The sequence below is a fragment of the Clinocottus analis genome, unplaced genomic scaffold (genome assembly GCF_023055335.1).
Source record: "Clinocottus analis isolate CAN_PGR_092001 unplaced genomic scaffold, fCliAna1.0.p SCAF_19, whole genome shotgun sequence".
Lineage (NCBI taxonomy): Eukaryota > Metazoa > Chordata > Actinopteri > Perciformes > Cottidae > Clinocottus > Clinocottus analis.
The window spans coordinates 8,032,899-8,052,859 of NW_027175920.1; the positions used below are offsets into that span (position 1 = coordinate 8,032,899).

Consider the following 19,961-nt stretch of genomic DNA (forward strand, 5'->3'; position numbering starts at 1 on the left):
ACAATAAGTGCATTCAACCATGTGTACAAACAAGAATCACAAAGTGCTATAAGTAAGTGCAATTTAAGTGATACTAAAGTACTTTCAATATTAAAAGTATAGTTAGATAAAATGTATTTTTAGTTTTCGGCGGAAGATATAGAGACTTTCTGCTGTCAATGTGGAGCTTATTCCATCATTGAGGAGCCATACGTAATCAGTATTTTAATGTTGTTGCTGGGCAAGATGGAGTTCATTTTAAATGTTTCAATGATTGCAGGATTTCGAGCATGTCTTGCCGTGATGCAACACAGGGATCCACAATGAAATGCAGCTATAGCCCATTTGCTACACGATAAATATGATACAGATATGATTGTCATTTGTGAAACATGGCTGACTAGAATGTGTTGTATAGTAAAAAGTACAATACTTCTCTCAAATTAAAAATGTAATTGTTCAGTAAATCACGACTACCACAACATTCTATTCACAATCATTGAATAATTAAATGTAAGTATATCCCACCGCTGCCAATTTGGCATCTTTCGGACAAACAAGTGAAATGTATAAATCATTATAAAAATCATGAAAATAAGAGGAAATGTGTCTTCAAAATTTGGTTTTTAATCATAAATCAAATAATATTTGAACTAAAAAATGAGAAAGTAAGCACTTTTCAAAAAACCTTTCTACAACTGTCCACTAAACACAATACAATTTAGTTGAGATTAACAAATACAAACAAAATATTTTTTTTAACTTTTTGGTCACCTATCCACTTTAACAGTGATATATGTTTGGGTGCAGGCTTTGCTTATTGCAGATTGCATCACAAACTACAGACAGATGGCTTGTGTTTATTAACCAATGACTTGTCATAGAGAAAGTATATATCATTTGAGTTTAGCAGTCAAGGAAATCTATGATGCAATCCTTCTTCTGTCACTGCTAATGCATTTTTTTTACAATTTTATATACATAATAGTAATAATAATAATCTACAGTACATTTTTAAGTTTTCCATCAGTTAAGTTAATTATCTCTGCACAAACAGACACTCGTCATCACAATCACACATATGGCTTGTTTGGCTGAGCCTTTCATGATCCGCTCAGTATAATCTCTGTGTTGTGCACTTTTAGCTGAATACACACACACACACACACACACACACACACACACACACACACGCACGCACGCACGCACGCACGCAAACACGCATGCACACACACACAAACTATGAAGCCAAACATTTCCCTCTGTATCTTCTTCTATCTGCTGATAGTTTCTTATACACAGTTATTTACAATGAGCTGTAATAGGGATGACTGTTGAGGGCTCAAACTTGTTTTCTAAACATACGCATCTTTAACCTTCTGCCAACCAGGCCGTCTCCCTCCTCTCCTCAGTTTTCATTCATACTTTCCCTTCTCCGCTCCACAGACATCTTTTCACAGCCGTGGCTTTGCATAACCCAGCTGCAGCTGGCCCACAGCTGTCCGACTGCAACGAGGGAGGAGGCAAAGATACCAAAACCGTTTCTAGCTTCCGCTGCGGATTATGCTTCTTATGCAAACAGATTTTTGATGAATTTACATAACAGGGAAGCGGGCAGAGGGGTTAAGGTCAGAGAGGACACAGACACTATGGAGACCCGGTGCAAAAGTCTTTCAGCTCAGCCAGAGTAGTGAAGAACGACCCCGGGGCATTAATCCCTGACATTGTCATAAGTGTATTTCATGGAATAAATAATCCTTTTGTTTTCTCCACACAAATGTAACCAATACTCATGCAGATTATCACACACTGGGACATTAGCTGTAACTGGCTTGTGGCTCTTAAATACATCCAAAATCAATTTCACTGTCATGTCTTTAGGGACAACAGGAGCTTCAACAACAGATGGAGGATCCAAATGAACCTCTCTTCTTCTATAGTGTCACTGACAAATTGTTTTTCAAAGAAACAATGAAGCCTATGAATTTAAGGGTTAGAAGTCAAAGGTGTGAATCTAAAAAAAAGATTGAACATATTATCATAACACGTAGTAATACTGATACATAATGTGTGCTATGTAAGTAGCCTATAAATATTCGTATATGTTCCCTCTTTGAAAATAATGCTTTTCTCATTTGGGGTAATGCGATTAACCTTACAATAATTGATAAGAGAGTCCTGATCCAGAGGAAATGAACTCAGGGAACTACTATAGTGATTAGAACATATATGTCTGAAGGGGAATAAAACATTTTCAAGATTAGAAATTTGATCTTTTTATTAGATGATTGTGGGACAATTTTCAGATGATGCAGAAGATGAGAGAAGACAGGTGGAGGCAAAGAAATGTCAGTTTAAAAAAAATAATATCTCAAAAACACAACAAACATATCTAGACAATCAAGATGAAATGTAGCTGAAAAAAATACTTTTATCCAGTTCAATAAGTCAAATAAAAGCCTGTAAAACAGAGTTTTTAACATTATGATTAATCACCTTTAAGTTACAGTCTATTCTCCAAAATGTTACGCTATCTTCTGTGAAAACAATGAACGGATTTGTCGATCAACAGAGTTGTTAACTTTTTTTAACAGTCATTAAATGTTCGACCCTCATGCATCAAGAAAAAAAGTCCAACATTCGCTGCCTCCAGCTGTTTAAAATGAAAGATGAGCTGCTTTTTCTTGTTTTTATATCATTGTAACTTAAATATCCATAAAGGAAATCATTAGTTTAGTGTTGAATCAGCTCTATCAAGCCACAGTGAACAGGACAGCTGTGATGAGTTCGCCGTAAACAAAAGAAACAGAAACTCCCTAATCTATGGACTGACAGTATCCTAGTTCTTCCTGCAGCCGTGGGCTCAGAGGGCCGGATCATTTACAATACCATGTCAACACTCAGCTGTGAGCAGGGCTGCATCCCCTGAGCTCTTACATGAAGCTGATGACCTCCAGTCAAACCGCTGGCTCCTCCCCGCCAGCATACAATCCTGGATGCGGCCATACCTCCCTCATAACACCTCGCAGCATCCCATGAGCAGAAGCACTGAGACACAGGACTCTCCTGGCTGAGGAGGAAGTGGAGGATAGCGAGAAGATTAAGAGACACAACACACAAGACAGAGGCCGCTTTGAACTGCAGGTCAGCTGCCAAGTCTCGGCTTCTGTGGCCGTGTATGATGCGCTCGGTTGATGAAAAGAAATCACCAGAAGAAGGTGAGCACACACACCAACATGGTGACACTTCATTCTTATTTTCTCATTTAGCTCTTGTCAAAATGGTTGTTTTGATCTAATTTCACTCGATTATTAATATTCTTTTTAAAGTGTCTTTCTTTTTTTTTTATAAATCTATAGGAATACTTTTTCTTCATTTTGAGAAATATTTTCATTATGTCAGAAAATAAAGACACACAACCCCTGAGCGGGAACAAAGAGTTCTCAATCTGTCCTAATCCTAACTCTCTGGTTCTAGCAAAACACCAGCCGACCTGCATCATGTGTCAGAAATAGTGAAAAACTTCATGACTTCAGAATGAAATGTCCCACTCTGTTGTTGTCCTCTTCCAGACATGAGTTTTGGGGCAGCGTGCATTTTCTTGCGAGGAGGGAAAAATATTGTAAGTACAGCAATAACAACTTTTGTATTTTTTGATTTTGATGAGATTGTGCTGATGTTTGATGAACGTTTGATTGATTTCTATAACCCAAAAGGTATGGGGAGAATGGTGAAAAAATACAGAATCACCAATCGATAGTCTGTGTTGCTCTTTAATATTGCATGCCAGTTGCGATACATGGGCTTAATCTACACCTTAATCCACAGATTCATGTCTATTACAGTGACGCTTAATTCCGTAGGACTATTCTATATTGAGCTATGAAAATAAGTAAAACATGTATTTTGTTGATTGTGTGTCCACTGGACCTAACAAACAGTTTTTTCTCTTTGTCCAGTCAAGACAACTGGCCGATGATGAGATTGAAGGTAAATTAAATTCATAGAATCTACCTTGCTGCATCGTCTACATTTCATTAAACTCTTGCACGTTCTATGCATTTACTTGTTCATTTCCAACCTTAACTTGTTATTTTCTTTATGCCTGTGCAGAGCTGCGCGATGCATTCAATGAGTTTGATAAAGACAAGGATGGGCTGATCAGCTGTAAGGACCTGGGGAATCTGATGAGGACAATGGGCTACATGCCCACTGAGATGGAGCTGATCGAGCTGAGCCAAAATATCAACATGAACCGTGAGTGCCTGCAGGGAAAAATGATGAAATAATATATTTGAAGATCTGCACCCATTTAGTCAATTAAATAATGAATCAGTCTTTTTGCTTTTAGTCTACTAAGAATTTCTTTTTGTCGATTAGTCGTTTTTTTGACAACTTATCTCCAAAACAATTCAAAGTACATCTCTGGTAAACACAAGATTTAAAGTGGTGCTTTTGTGTGACACTTAATGGTGTTAAAGATCTGTTGAATAAATAAATTAATCGATTAGTTGCTAAAATTGTGTTCATTGACTCAGGATTTCTTTAGTTGAGGACAGTTCTCCTTTTTTTGACAGCAGATTTTGATGATAAATTAGATAGCTAATAGCTCATCTGATGTAAAACAAATACAGAGTTGAAGAAACACAGAAGAGCCCACAGAAGTCCTGAATCTTTTCTTGTGATATTCCCTTCAGTTGGTGGCAAAGTGGACTTTGAGGACTTTGTGGAGCTGATGGCCCCAAAGCTTCTGGCAGAAACAGCTGGAATGATTGGCGTAAAGGAGCTCAAAGATGCCTTTAAAGAGGTAGCAGTGAAGCATTCACTCTCAGCAGCTTCAGTGCCAGATTTGACCAAATATGCCTCCAACTCACTCCCTGTGATGCCCTAAAGAAAACCACTGACCGAACTGTCTTATGCTTCTGTGGTTTGTCTGGTCAGTTCGACATGGACGGAGACGGAGAGATCACCACAGAGGAGCTGCGGTGTGCCATGACCAAGCTGATGGGAGAGCACATGAACAGCAAGGAGATAGACGCCATCGTAAAAGAAGCAGACGACAACGGAGACGGCACAGTAGATTTTGAAGGTGTGAACTGTCTTTTAGTTTTAAATGCAGGGAGATAAACATCAATTATAGAATAAATGTATACACAATGGGTCATTTCACACTAAACTCATCAGACTCCTCCTCTCTGCTGCAGAGTTTGTCAGAATGATGTCCAACAAATGACAGCTGAGGAGAACTGAGGTGGAGAAAGTGCCGTTGCACCTCTACGGATATGTGTTGATGCTGATGTCTTTCCAGAAGGCCGGTTTACAGATGAAGTGCTGCACAGAAAAGTCAAGCTGTTCTCAGAGAGAATTTTACAATTATGCAAAGACTGATTGATGTTTTTAAAGATTATTAAAACGAGCAAATAAACTTTATTAATAATGATGCCATTTAAATGAAATACAGAAAGTCATTTTGGATTGTTTAGTTGAATTGAATAGAATTTGTTTATTATGTAGGATTATGTATTGCTAATAGAACATATTTTTTGTTGTTGAATTATTCCAAAATATTCCATTATTGTGTAAAGATTAGAAGCAAGCATTAACATGTAGCAAATGTACATGTACAGTATTCAGTCTGGGATTGTTGTAATATGTTGGTCTACATGATTCATTTATGGATTGATTTTAGATAAGTTGAATCCTGGTAACAATAAAACATTGAAGTATTTAAACTTTGCACAAGAGTTTTGGTTTGAATGAATGCGTCATGTTTCCGATGACACATGAGAAAGCAAAGGATGTGGTGTATTCTAAATTAGTCTGCAATCATTTTAATTTTATCGGTCCAGTTCAAGGTTTCAGTGCTAAGTAAAGCAAATGTCTTTCTCGATTCAGATGTCGGACACATATTCAGCATGACATCCATAGAAAATCTACTTGCATAGAAATACAGAACTCGCTGGTTGTATAATAAATCAGCAAAAGGATCTATGGATTTCATGTACCAAAGAAGGGATTTGGAAACCAAAAGCCGCAGCGCTGCTGCAGCTCTACTGTCTGCGGGTAGTTGAGGATTGAGTCACTTCCATGAACTGGTTTTAGAAGAACATCGGGATTAAGAGATCTCAAATTTTTGCCATCACGATGCATTACAGATTTGTATTTCGTGCAAAAAAAAAAGAGGCAAAAATGTGTACTCGTCCCAAAATTCATTCTGATGCGGAGCACTGTCTGATAGCAATACCCAGTAGTTTTTAAGATTTGGGGAAATTCAGACACTGAGGCAAAAATTTGAGCGAGAGTTTAAGAATATTAGTTTATTTGAGTTTAAAGTAAAATCAGAAAGCAAAAATAATGTACCCATAAGCACAGCAAAGTGCTAGTTAGCATAGTTGTTTTTTTTTACCCACTGATACACAGTATCCTATCTACAATAGCAGCTATGTTACAATAACACTAAAGTTGTTAAATTTGCACCAAACTTTCCACAGATTTCCCTTCTCACCCTGAACTATGAACAAAATATGTGGTTTTTCTCCAGTCAAACTGATCCGCACAGCTCGGATTAAACACCTGTGTTGAGGGAATTTAGGGGTTGCGGACAGGGACACAGTGCACCCTCGCAGTCTGGGACACATCAGACAGACAGATGTTATCGCAAGACATACGTGGCAGACTTCAAATGGACGGGCAGATGGGGCACAGGAGCTTATAGTACAAATTAACAAAAGTGAAGCGGTTTTTGAACACATCTGTCAGTCGCACTCCACAAATTGGATACTACGGGACATAGCTGTGGCAATATGCTTAATGGACACGTAATAAATGTTCACTGTTGAACACACATGCTCTTTTGTGAAAGCAGCCAGCGAAAAACAATAATTATATATAGGAAGGATCCACATTTCACATTGTTTCATGCTTTAAAATGCAATGCATGTGTGGACATATATGTGTTTGAGGTCCCATTTAAACTAGTGTGAAGAGAGGTTGATAAGGTCAAAGCAAGAATCAGATGATGTAACACTCGCTGCCAGCCCTTTGCCCTGATCCTTCCCTGATCCCTCAAACATCCAGCATCAACATTCATTGCATTAATCCACAATAATCTCTCCCTCAGTCGCTCTCTGACTCAATTCAGAGGTAGCCACTCTGCCGAGCAGCCAGTGGTCGGGCACTTAATGAGAACTGCGGTTTAACTGTTTGCAATCATCTCACAACATTGATAGCCATTCGCTCTGTCTTTGTTTGCTTGTGCAGATTTGTAGATTTGTTTATTCCAATGGTCTTGGTAATCTTTCTGAGAAGTGGTTATAGGCTGCGTGACCACCTGCCCAGAGAGAGGAAATACAGTTTATCAAAGTCATCTCGTCTTTTCCTGCTTGCATTGAGCCGTGACTTTGTTTTATAACATTACATATAAGCAGTATTACATCATAACAACAGCTATATAATCTTATGTAAACAGGGTTTTCACAAATAATTTGTACATATTTCTATTTCACTGTATGTATGTATGTGTATACACCTTATATGAACTGCAAATACTTTTTTGTTGCATTTTTTCACTTTCTTTCTTGTTTAATTTTCTTTAATTTATTACACTCTGCTGTTCTGTTTTGTTGTGTGTCTATTGAGTATTTTTCATACATAATATTTTTGTGTCTTCTAACTTTGCTTGCAGCTGCCACAAAAAAAAAAAGTATAAATGTATCTCACTATTATGCATACTTCCAAATATAATACAAGTTGTGTTTCAATCATTTTTAGTCTGAGAACTAAAGTATAGAGAACTATATAAATGTGTTCATGCAAAACATAATCAAAGTGCTTTTTGCTTTCGGAGGCTACTGACTAGATTCTGAATTCAAAGTCAAAACAGATCAAAAATAAGATCCCTCAGGGTCAGGGGCGTCCAATGCTTATAGCTTATAGCTCTTCTGTATTTCATGGCGTATTCTAATCAACAACAAACAAACAACATAAACTAAAACTCTGCTGATGTTTGATTAGATCAGAGCTATTTAAGTTGTCTTTCCGAAGGTTCTAATGCAATAAAACCAAATACTTTGCCACTTTAACAAAACAAAAAGTGCTCAAACGACAGAGCGCAGCTGTCATTTCAACTGTCCAATCAAAACAATTGATTCACCAAACGGAAGCCGGAAAAGGACAAACGAGTTATCCAGTGAACGCGCTCTCGTAGCTCTGGTAAAACGTGTGCGATAACAAACGCAAGTAGTCCTCTAACTTTGTAGTGAATGTATGATAAGTATTATAAGTTCACTCATAAACACATTTATGAATGCATGATATGTGTTTTTAAATACATTGGTGTCCTTTAGTCTGTTTTGGCAGCTAACGTTAGCTTAGTAGCTCGCTCTACTGCTCGCTGCGTGCTTCCCAGCAGTCAGTCCTCACTCATGGGCCGTGTCTCCTACCGCGCACTTGCGCACATCAAGCACTGACTTTGAGTGCTTCGTGCGCCACACTGACAAAACCAGCAGAATTCAGTGCACTGAATGTACCCGGATGGCGCACTGCAAACGGTCAAAAAATGTAGTGTAGAGCGATGGACACTACTCGCACTCAACGGGCGCCCCTCTTGGCTACGTAGTGGAAGAGGAGGAGCCATTTTGACAACTTTTTATTAATTTATTTAAATCCTCCTGCCGCGATTGTGGAGGTGTCGCAGTTTCCACATAGGTTGGCAAAAAGGGAACATAAGGGATAAAAATAGTGTAAGAAGTGCGTTCATTTTGTTAGTTTCGCGAGCAGATTTGCGGACGTCACTTCCGGCTTAATTTTCGCGGGTGCCGCGAACAGATTTGCGTGCGTCACTTCCACCAATTGGTTAACGTAAGTGTTCCATTTGATACAGCGCTTATCAGGACCACAGTGCACTACATATGTTAGTGCACTGTGTTATAGTGCACTGTATTGCAGTGTACTTCGTGAAGTGTTCGGTAGTAGACACGTGTAGATCGTGTTACTTACTAAAAGCTACAGCAATTTATTGTGAATAAACAATAGTAGGCTTTAGGCCTAGACATTTTAATTGTCTGTGTCATTAGATAGATACTGTGCTAACAGAAAGTACAGGTTGTAAGCTAACTCATGTCCCGAGCTCTTAGTTGTTAAGGTCGGACTAAGTGATCTTTGTTTGTCCACACAGGTCTCCACTGATGTTGACCGGATGTAGAAGTCTTTCCTGGCCGTTTTTTTCACTTTGTACTAGGAGGAGCTTCACCTCACAGGCTGCTCTCTGCTCCTCTGCCTCATCAATTTCATCCATCCCTCCTTCTCTTTCCTCAGCATCTTCCAGTCACGGCTTCTTTACAAGCCAACAAACTTCGGTCGCCCTCCACTCATTTCTTCCCTTCTCTCCCGCCCGCTGCCTCTCTCTGTCTGCTCACCGCTCGGGTCCGATGGAGCTTAAGGAGGTTCTGCAGGTGTTGGAGCAGCTCGCCCCTCTGTCTCTGGCTGAGTCGTGGGATAACGTCGGCCTTCTGATCGAGCCCAGCAAATGTCGGCCTGTTCAAACCATCCTACTAACGAACGACCTTACAGATGCTGTCATGGACGAAGCCGTGGCCATGAGCTGTGACCTCATCATCTCATATCACCCTCCGTTGTTTCGGCCAATAAAGCGTCTGGTTCAGAAAGATTGGAAGCAGCAATTGGCTATCCGGGCTGTGGAGGCCAGGATAGCAGTCTTCTCCCCACACACTTCATGGGACAGTGTTAAAGGAGGAGTGAACGACTGGCTGGTCGGGGGACTCGGTAAGATGTCATTCTGAATGGAAAATGTGTCACACACACCTACAGGACTTGCATATTTAATTCAAGTACAGGCTGTTGTGACACATTACACTATTCTGTTCCCCCGTCTTGTCTTTTTCCATCTCTGGTGTCCATCTTTGACTCTCAGGGAGCGGGCAGGTCTCGGTGATAAGTCAGGCCCTCGGTGGCGCCTCCCAAAGTCACAAAATGGAGTTCACAGTCAAAAGCACAGAGGAACTAAACGGTGTTATGGAGGAACTGAAGTCTTGTGACAGTGAAACAACACTACAACATTCAGTCAGCAGGTCCTGTTCACCTTTTAACTACAAGTTCCATACACTTTACCTCACTGCAGACAATTTCCAAAACATAGAATAGGTTTTACTTACATTTTCTGTCATTCAAGTACCCTTTACTGTAATTCGTTTGAAAACCACTGAAATTTTCACAATACGATACATCTCTCTTGAAATCTGCTTTTTTCTCCAAAGTTGTGAAAACAACTTTGTGAAATATTTGAGTCTCAGTTTTAATGAAGAAACAGCTACTGCTACTGTATTTACAACATTCACTCTGGGTTTATTATTCTGGTTCAGATTGTAATTAGCTTGTGAATGCAATTCAGGAGTTGACTTTCACACCTTGGCTATCAAAGCTTCTGACAAAAGCCTGAAACACCGAACCTGTTCCCAGCTGCACTACCACAAGCTGGTTCCACAACATTGACACCTCATAAAAGGCTAACCATCATGCAGACTGAATGACCAATTACAAGCAAGTGTCGACTTTCACAAAATACTGAACAGACTATAAACTAGTAGTATTTGAAAAATGTTTATTAGTAATAAAAGGTTTACATAATTTGTAGGTTTAAACATGCAAAACCCCACTGATCACCACTGAAGTCCTTTGCACTGTCGAATAACAGTTAATGTCTCCTCACAACAGACCAGACAGCAGCGGCGTCCATGTCACTGTAACCTGCAGCGACTCAGCGCTGACACCGAGTGTTCAGACTCTGTTACGACACAACGCCGCCAGCCTCTCCCTTAGCATCCTGAAGTTAGAAAAGGTACGGCACAAACGCTTCACTGTTACACGATGAAGAACATGTTTTCTTTAAGATGGAAATATAGCTCTATATTGGTCCTTTTTTAAAAGCTAATGTTTTCCTTCTTTCCAAAGCAGTTCATGGAACGTTCTAGTATTATATACTGCCATCGAGTTTTATGCACAGTAGGTATTTTTTAGACTAACTGTCTACCTTGCACTCCCTGCAGCACCCTCTCCCAGGCTATGGCCAAGGACGACTTAGTGTTTTGGACCAGCCAGTAACTCTGACAACAGCCATCCAGAAAATGAAGTCCCACTTGGGTTTGAGTCACCTACGTTTGGCTCTGGGATCTGGGCAGACGCTAGGTACTGAACTTTTATACAAACTGGACGTTAGCACGTTACATAAACATGTAAACAAAGTGAAGGATATGAACACTTTTCCATTCAGCGAGCGTTGGGTGCAGCAGATGTCCTAAATGGATCTGAATGTGTGCGTAAGTCATCGTTCTGGTACTTTTTCAGAGTCCTCTGTGTGTACTGCGGCTGTGTGCGCTGGCTCTGGGGCCTCTGTGCTGAATGGAGTCAAGGCAGACCTCTACATCACAGGTAGACGTTTCAAGACAAACATTCAAAACAGTTATAAATAACTGATAATATTAGTTTTACTGTCAATGTATTTGCTTGACATTGTAATAATCATATCCATTGTTCAGGTGAGATGTCCCACCATGAAGTGCTAGACGCCGTGATGATGGGAACTAATGTCCTCCTCAGTGATCATAGCAACAGTGAGCGTGGCTTTCTGGCTGTGTTCAGGGAGAAGCTGGCTGTGCGTCTTCCTGACAGTATAACAGTGGCGGTGTCGAAGGCTGACCGGGACCCTCTGGAGGTGGTCTGACCGCCTTGGAGCTACAGCTGCACCAGTTAGTCTGGTTAATGCATCTATCTGGTGGAGACAAAGTCCAAAAGCACCTTCCACTTTTTCAAATGGAGCATTTAAGATGGATGTGTGTGATAATATTTCACTGGGCTTTTCATGTAAAGCTATCGCGTAACCGTAAAAGAGTATTTACATATATCTGTGCCTCATGTAATAATGAAAGGTGCTTTCTTTGGTACATTCTTGTTATCATGTATTTTTGGCAGGTACTAAATAAAAATGGGTTCTAGTTGATCACAAAAAAATAGTCTGTAGGTCTGTTGGCCCACAAATACACAGTGATAGCTGAATATAAAGCATGTAAGCTAAAGGCATGTCTCTTTTGTTTGCATCCGGCTCACAGAAACAGTAATCCCCATCAGATTACAAGGCTTGTTGTTTCATTGTAAACATGCTGGAGGAAATCGGACAACCCCCTGTCATGCAGGATGTATTCAAACAGCAGGAACGTATGAGCGAACAACGGAAATTTAAATACAAATGCCTCTTATTTCATCTTCTTTTTTTTCAGTCACCTGACCTTTAGGCCTCAGAGAGCAAACAACGGTGGATATCAAACCACTTCTCACATGCATGTCAGAGAACAGGCCCTATGGTAATACTAAATGCACTTTAAACCTGCCCCCACTCCAGTAATGGTGTAAAAAAAAAAAGCAAACAAACAAACAAGTAGCAGTCCTCATCATGGGCTGTTACTGAGTCTGGTGGCTGACACACCTGTCTGTTCGTAAACACATTAAGAGACATCACACACACCTCGCTGACCCCATCAAGGTAATGACATCTCGCTTGGTGTGGCGTTCACACCTCCACTTCCCCTCAGACCTCACGGGCTTTTATCTCCTCCAACACACACACACACACATACATACATACATACATGCACAGATGGAGAAGGACAACAGCAACTAGAACAACATTTATACTTCACTCCTGTAAAGTGACTCCAGCTGTCACTCTTTAAAGACACGTCTATGAGCAGGTATACTGAAAGCCTGTAAAGAGTTCTCTTGAAGTCTCCCACACAGCCAATAAGTTCATTCTGTTTAATCATTTTAGTTGCAAACACTACAGATGTAACAGTAATCCTCTGCTTAAGATCATCTATGGTTCGTTTTCTTGTCCTCCAAAAAGCACCAGATACTGTTTTTGCTTTTAAAAAGACTTTTTGTAATCATTGTTTGCAGATTACACTACACTTATTAACCTGAAGACATCTTGAACCCGACTGCAACAGGTTTTCTGTCGTGAACTAGTGTATTCTGTTAATAAGCCACTTCACAATTTACAAACACCTTTCTGAAGTTTAATATATTTAGCTCAACCGGCGACAACATCAACATGCAACATGAAATGTCAATGCATCACTAATAATAAGTAACTGATATAAATATTAACACAACACCTACAGGGGACACTCTGCTACACAATGAGTATTTGTACTTGAGGTACATTATGTTTGTATTTCTTTCTTCTTTTTGATTGCTACTACATGCAAAGAGTATTCTCACATTGTGGTATTACTACATTAAATAAAGTAAAGGATCTGAGTATCTGTCGTTCTAACTAGTTGAATGTGTGGTGCTCACCAAACTTCCCTCAAGTGATGGCAGAATTATCCAGAATAATTTACTTTTTTTCTCTCCAAAGTTTACTTTAATACCCAGTTACATAGTTGAATTGAAACTTCTGGACATTTCTATTGTGGCCAAATTGCAGCCAGCGGCCAAACTGTCTCCTCTTCCACTTTCATTCAAGGCCCGACTCCCCGCTGAGAGGAAGAAACATGTCGTCAAGTCATCACACAGCCACAGGGGTCCTGCCAGTAAACTCAAATTCAAGATAAGTTATAGTGGATATATTAGACCCAGCTTCTCCTGTCCGTGGTTTTTACGTCACAATGTAGAAATAATCAAGTCGAAGAACAGAAGAATAAGCAACACAATATTATATCTATATTAATATTATAAGCGTCAAAAGAAAATGTACTATATCTGTGGAGTACATTCAAACAACTTGATTTAGTTTAAGAAGAATACATCATAAGCAATACATGCAGCAATACATCATATCATCACATTTGTGTTTGTAGGTAAAATACTTGAAGGATACTAAAAGCACAACATTTGCGTTTTGTAAAAAAGAACACTTAGGAATACTAAACAAATAAAGAAAAACAACAACAACAACCCCTTGAGTTGAAATATGCCTCCACTGACAAAAAATAACACAAATCACACTCATTTTCGAACCTGACACCAGAGTAAACGCTAGACGTTGCAAATCACCTCTATATGATTGTTGTTGTTTGTGTTTGTCGAGGGATAGGAGGGAGGATGAGGGTGTAGTGTGGAGAAAAGGGGAGGCAAATAAAGAGCTGTGTAAAAAAAAGGGCCATTTGTCTCATGTGTGAAGCTCCACACACCTATATAACCGAGCAAGTCATCGCTGTGGGCATTTTCACCAAAAGACAGCAGAGGGAAAGGAGTGGACACGAGGGGTGACAGAGAACAGAACATTTTAAGAAGAGGTCTCCAGGACAACAGATGATTTATTCCACAAATCTGTAAAGGAAAGGTGAAGAAGACGAGGAGAAGAACAGACACAGGCTACGAAGATGCTGAGTGTGGAGATGTACCCCAGTTTGACTCTGGGGCCTCAAAGGATGGGCGACTGCTTTTACAGAGGTAAGAAAGAGTGTGCGTGTGCATGTGTGTGCTTGTGCAGGTGTGTGTGTGTGTGTGCATGCAAAATACAATCATGAAGAAATTTGACTTAATGCTTTCTAACTGAAATACTTTTAAAATACTTTGACAACCCAAAGGAGTTCTCCCTCACGGAGGCATCACGCTAACTCTCAGCTGTGTGTCAGACCTCCTCTCGGTGGGGCTATGAAATTAGTTTTTCATGAACTGATCGTGAGAGACGTTGGATTCAGATGTCGGCTCATTTAGTACCAAATATGTTCTTCAAGTGATTTACACAACTGATAGATATAAGTACACAGCCATCATTTACACTGTGTTTGCCTTATTTCAACTATTCATGTAAAGGTTTTTACCCTTCCCATAGACCGGCAGGCATCAGCCCACATGCCGGTGTTCCCTCCTGCCTGTGATGTGGCGGCTAAAGTCCTGCCCACAAGGCTGCTGGCCCCCCCGCCCGTCCCCAATGACCCAACCACCAAAACCCCCAAAACTGATGTGAGGATGGAGCTGGAGAATGCCTGTTTATGGAAACAGTTCAGCTCTGTGGGCACAGAGATGATCATCACGAAGAAGGGCAGGTGAGAGAACATAGTGCAACGACCTTTGACCCCGCTCTCTCTTTAGTTCACGAGTGTAACTTACAACGACCCGTTTCTCACATCTTTTCTGCTTTTTGTCCACTGTCACTCCTACTCTTAGACGGATGTTCCCTGGGTTGAGGTTAAAGCTCTCGGGCCTGAACCCATCTCTCCGTTACATCCTCCTCCTGGACGTCATCCCGGTGGACAACTCCCGCTATCGCTTCCAAGGTGGTGGCTGGCAGGCGGTTGGCGGGGCGGAGGCGAGGCTACCGGACCGGGTTTTCATCCACCCAGACTCGCCTGCCACAGGTGCCCACTGGCAGAGCCGCACCATCTCGTTTCACTACGCCAAGCTCACCAACAACACACTGGACTCACAGGGACATGTGAGTCCTGCAGACTGGCTGGCCCAGCACGAACACAGTGCCAAACATCCGCCGGTAGAATAGATCTTCATGCTGCATTTTGAGTCAACGTCTTTGCTTTCAAATTCCAGATAATCTTGCACTCGCTGCATCGCTACCAGCCCCGAATTCATGTGATTGAAGCCAGAGACGTGCTGAGATGGGGCGGAGGGCAACACACCTTTGTTTTCCCCGAGACTCAGTTTCTGACAGTCACCGCCTACCAGAATAACAAGGTAACGTCATAGTACATTTATACATGAAGAAAGGGACTAATGATTCGGGACTAAATGACTTGCAATGAGTCGAGTTCAAGGTTGAGAAGATATTATATGCATCAATATCCCGAGTAGCAGAGTCACGGTGCCCTGATCATATTTCTCTGAGCAATAGTAGATAGTTTGTAAGAGATTCAACGCAAAATTTTAAACATCAACTGAAGCTAAGAACAGAAGCAGAGGGAAAGTAAACGACATTGTTTCTTTGTTGTTTTTAGATCACAGAGCTGAAGATTAACTCCAACCCCTTCGCTAAAGGCTTCCGAGATGACGGCATGAACAGCAAAAAGTAATTCCCAACATATATGGCCACACAGAAACACATCACACCGTTGCATACTTATCGTGGACGATCTAAATATAAACTGCCTTTTTTTTGCAGACAAAGAGATGCAAGACAAAAGCGCAAAATACCTATTTCGACAGACCCTTTGGATATCGGTAATTGGGATGCCACTTTAAATCCTTAATTTGATATAACTCGTACTTCCTGCATTGCTCTGACTTGGCTTGTCTTAAAACACGGCTTCTGTCTTTCTCTCTCAGTGAACTGTGATCCATGCGACTCCACCGAGCTGCAGCCCATAACCACCGGCACGGACCTGCAGGCCCTCGCTCTGGCCTCTCTGCCCCAACTGCCGGACCCCTCCTGTGGGTTCAGACCAGAAAGAGATCCCTACCAGGACACTTTGGCCCCGGAGCATCCACTAGATCTGGGCCAGGCGTTCATGGCTTCGCAGATATCTGATATCGGCCTTTCATTGGTCAATGGGATGCAGGACACATCGGGAAGTGAGGTGGAGAATCGTCTGACTGAAAGGTAAGTGGGCACAATGAGAGGAATTTATTCTTGTGTGCATGTTCCTAAATTCGTTAAGCAACCAATCTTTTTAACACTAAGATTTCTGTTTTTTTCTTTTTCTCCACCACAGATCAGACACTATTGTTGAACCAGCGTATGCATCCACCTTTTCCGCTACCAACTCCTCCTCTTTCCCCTTAGCTCCTCTTCCTCAGTCATCCTCCTCCTTCCCCTCCCTCCCCGCCCCTGACTCTTCCGATACATCCAATCCTCAGCCTATCGACTATCCATCCATTCTCTCCTCCTCCCCCACTCTCTCTTCCTCCTCCACTCCCTCACTGCAGCAGACCTCCTTCACCTTCCCCACGCCACCTCCCTCTCACGCCTCCTCGCCACAGTCTCTCCTGGCCTCCTCCTCCACCCCCTCTGTCAACACCTATCACACCATCCCAGAGACAATCAGCCCCCATACACCTTCTGACACCTCTTTTTCTGCCCCAACTTCCACATGTCAGTCTGGACTGCAAGATCAAATATCGGTTCCTTCTCTGCTCGTTCAACCCACTCATCCCCAGGAGGGTGAACATATTACCAGCGGAAATAACTCATCCGTTGATCAAAGCTCGGCAGGATTTACCTATCCAAATCCCGATCCCGCTCCAGTTACCGCTCAGTATTTCCCCAACTACAGCCACCCGCAGGCTCCCAGCTTGTCGTGCTCTCACGGCGCTCCCACATCTTTTGCCTTCCAGTCTGTCCCTCCACACATGCAGAATCTGTCATTTTCCAATGTGTCTCCCAGCTCTGCCCACCATGCCCTTCACCTCCCAAACCTGAGCCACCAAGCCCAGGCTGCATCCCTGGCTTCCTTCCCTCCCTCCTCCTTCACTCATCCATCATCCTCCCTTCCTCACCCTTCCTTCCAACCCTCTTCTTGCTTGGCTGTTGCCTCTTCTTTCCAGCAGTCCGTCTCCTCAGCTCCTTCAATGCCCCCAACGGCTCAAAACCTGCGCAACACCTCCACCTCCTCATACCCTCAAGTTGAGCTCGGTGCCATCCCACAGTTCAATCCTGCTGCCCCCTATCGCCCAGAGATGGTACTGCACCACCCGTCTCTTCTCCCTCAGCTGGATCCATCACTTCCCTCCAGTCTTCCCACCTCCACTCCTCCCCCAACCCTTTACTCTGCCTTCCCATCCTACCCTCTCCGGCTTTGTCAGGACCCTCACTCATCCATCTCCATCCCATTCAGGCATCTATACAGACAACACCAGCATGGACACGCCCACCCCCAGGGGCCCTACCTGGATATGAGCTCAAGAGCTGTGTTTTAAAATATAGAAGAACCTAAAGTTGTATTAGTATTAAAGTTGTATAGTAATATTTTGGCTTGATAGCGCTTTTAGGGGTTTTAGCAATTTCTAGCATCAGTTTAAGAAGCCTACTGTATTGTAGTGTGTGTGTCTTCCCCAGGGTTCAGCTGATACATAGATACATGAGATAAATATTTGTAAATAGCTGTTGAAGATTTCCTTTGTCAAATATTCATTCCAGTATGAAAAATTATAATAAAAAAGAATCCATACGCCAGTCTTTTGTGATTACATTTCACTGAAACACTGAACCAAAATTGCATCACAATTGGTTTGTTGTCATCAAGATGTTTGTATTTGCCAAAAAAACAAATCAGAGCAAAGCTTATCTATTCTGGGAAATATAGTAATGTCCTTATTTGGGAGTCACATATTGGTAACAGACAGCTACTATAAATATAACAGTAATTGGAGGGGACGTATGGCTGAACCATAACCAACAGGTGCTGGGACTTGCCAGGAAACCAGCAGCAAGTCCCACAGAACCACCTCATGATGTTTTTACACCTGAGTCTGAAAAACATATGAATGAATGAGACCTGTGCCGCTGTTTCTGGTCTGCATGTTATCCCAAGATGCTACTGATAGGCCTCGCTTCAATTTGAATGGACAGATATGAAAGTGGTATTGATCTTCTTAGGAAGAAAGTAAATGATGGTATTACCAAAAATGACCAACTTTTCTTTGGAACTGCAGCAAAACATTTAGACAAATATCAAAATCAGCCATGACACGCTCTGACCTCTCTTCTGTTTGATGAAATAAATACTTAGATAATATCCCTTTTATCTACACAGACTGTGTGTTTCTTTGTCAAAACTGCTTCAGAGAGAAGTCCTCTTTCACTTTGATTCCCGACAGGCCGGATCATCAGATTGCAATGATTGCAAGGCTTCAACTGGCTCCCTCGTTTCCTCGAGTTGTGGACACAATTAAAAAAACACTGTGTTGAGTAAATATTTTGTAGAAATGAGAAGCTTCACCTCCACTTTTCACGCAGACAAACATGAACACAAGCAATTTAGGTCAGTCAGTAATGTTGGCACCAAAATGAAGTTATCTTTAGTTAAAAAATATCAAGGTCTGGACCGAAGTGACCTCGATAGTGGGCCTACTGCCATGTGCAGCAGTTAATCATTTTCTCTCCTGATTGCCTTGCTTGGTCTTTTTTGGAAAAACATGTTTAACCACCACACCCCTCTGAACTGAACTCTCTGGAGCGTCTGTTCGATGTCCACTTTTAGACATCCTTATTGCAATATCCTTTAAGGACCACAACTGCAGCTCTGTTTCACTGTTAAAAAGGCAAAAATTATTGTATCACTATAAATGCTACCAGATGAATTCTACCCTGCTTTTTTTTTTGATTGCGCTACTATCTGAACGCCTCATCGAAGACGAGAGTTGGCTTTTATAGCCAAATGTATTCCAAAGCTTTGAGCAAAAATGACGGATCCAACATGACAAATGTTTTTTCTAAACAACAAATTGAACCTTTAAAGTCCACTTTGTAGAAACGGAGAAAAAAAAGCTTGTGGGTTGATGCTAAGGGTCAACTTTATGTTTGCTGGATTTTAGTCATCCATTAACCAGTGAGCGTATGAAGGGAGGATGGATTTTACTGGACCACACGCAAAACTTCAAATTGTATCTGCATAGATTTCCATCATTCAGGTCTTCAGAGAGTCAGTTGTGGTAAGTGGGGTAAGGTTTTTCAAATACTGACATATTTTAAAGACTTGTTCTTTTTTTCAATGTTATTGTCAAATTTAAACATGTTCGGTAGCTTCACAGACACCTAATTCAATTTGTACTGTCTCCTTTATGCTGTTTTGTTTTTGCTTTGTTTCAAACACCAAATATCATTCAATGTTCACTATGCAGTCAGAGGGATCATGTCTCTTTGACACACACACACACACACACACACACACACACACACACACACACTCTCCAGACACAGTCTTCTCAGTGAGCAAACAACGCACACCTCAAAAGCACAACAAAAAGAGATATTAATACTTCACTTCAAATCCTTGAGACACAACCTGCAAGCT

At 41.4% G+C, this 19,961-nt stretch overlaps 3 protein-coding genes across 10 annotated transcripts; all 3 read left to right on the plus strand.

The window, feature by feature from the left end:
• The first annotated feature begins 3,002 nt into the window (after positions 1 to 3,002).
• cabp5a (calcium binding protein 5a) lies at positions 3,003 to 5,612 on the plus strand. The gene is made up of 7 exons (XM_068583373.1): positions 3,003 to 3,197; positions 3,552 to 3,601; positions 3,939 to 3,969; positions 4,093 to 4,236; positions 4,677 to 4,786; positions 4,921 to 5,068; positions 5,184 to 5,612. Exons 1-7 carry the CDS (start codon positions 3,158 to 3,160, stop codon positions 5,210 to 5,212), a joined length of 552 nt encoding a protein of 183 aa, XP_068439474.1. The 5' UTR covers positions 3,003 to 3,157; the 3' UTR covers positions 5,213 to 5,612.
• A 2,529-nt stretch (positions 5,613 to 8,141) lies between these two features.
• On the plus strand, positions 8,142 to 13,297 carry nif3l1 (NIF3 NGG1 interacting factor 3-like 1 (S. cerevisiae)). 8 transcript variants are annotated; one of them, XM_068583931.1, is made up of 7 exons: positions 8,142 to 8,190; positions 9,155 to 9,762; positions 9,911 to 10,067; positions 10,711 to 10,834; positions 11,043 to 11,181; positions 11,341 to 11,424; positions 11,532 to 13,297. In XM_068583931.1, the coding sequence occupies exons 2-7, from the start codon at positions 9,165 to 9,167 to the stop codon at positions 11,714 to 11,716; spliced, it is 1,287 nt and encodes a 428-aa protein (XP_068440032.1). In that variant the 5' UTR covers positions 8,142 to 8,190; positions 9,155 to 9,164; the 3' UTR covers positions 11,717 to 13,297. The 8 variants fall into 8 exon arrangements, with proteins under 8 accessions (XP_068440032.1, XP_068440031.1, XP_068440033.1 ...); XM_068583930.1 differs by having other exon boundaries at positions 8,143 to 8,213; XM_068583932.1 differs by having other exon boundaries at positions 8,166 to 8,199.
• A 1,078-nt stretch (positions 13,298 to 14,375) lies between these two features.
• On the plus strand, positions 14,376 to 17,845 carry tbx6 (T-box transcription factor 6). Its single transcript, XM_068583674.1, is given in 9 exon segments — positions 14,376 to 14,445; positions 14,831 to 15,044; positions 15,166 to 15,433; positions 15,544 to 15,687; positions 15,948 to 16,018; positions 16,112 to 16,170; positions 16,276 to 16,549; positions 16,662 to 17,793; positions 17,795 to 17,845. Coding segments are annotated over 9 exon segments (2,283 nt in total).
• Positions 17,846 to 19,961: the final 2,116 nt, after the last annotated feature.

Excerpts from the sequence above, each read along its gene's own strand:
- cabp5a (XM_068583373.1), top strand. The coding sequence starts at position 3,158 with ATGATGCGCTCGGTTGATGAAAAGAAATCACCAGAAGAAG. Across the intron at positions 3,602-3,938 it reads TGCGAGGAGGGAAAAATATT|TCAAGACAACTGGCCGATGA; the intron begins GTAAGTACAGCA and ends CTCTTTGTCCAG. Across the intron at positions 3,970-4,092 it reads GGCCGATGATGAGATTGAAG|AGCTGCGCGATGCATTCAAT; the intron begins GTAAATTAAATT and ends ATGCCTGTGCAG.
- nif3l1 (XM_068583929.1), top strand. Across the intron at positions 10,068-10,710 it reads CTACAACATTCAGTCAGCAG|ACCAGACAGCAGCGGCGTCC; the intron begins GTCCTGTTCACC and ends TCCTCACAACAG. Across the intron at positions 10,835-11,042 it reads GCATCCTGAAGTTAGAAAAG|CACCCTCTCCCAGGCTATGG; the intron begins GTACGGCACAAA and ends CACTCCCTGCAG.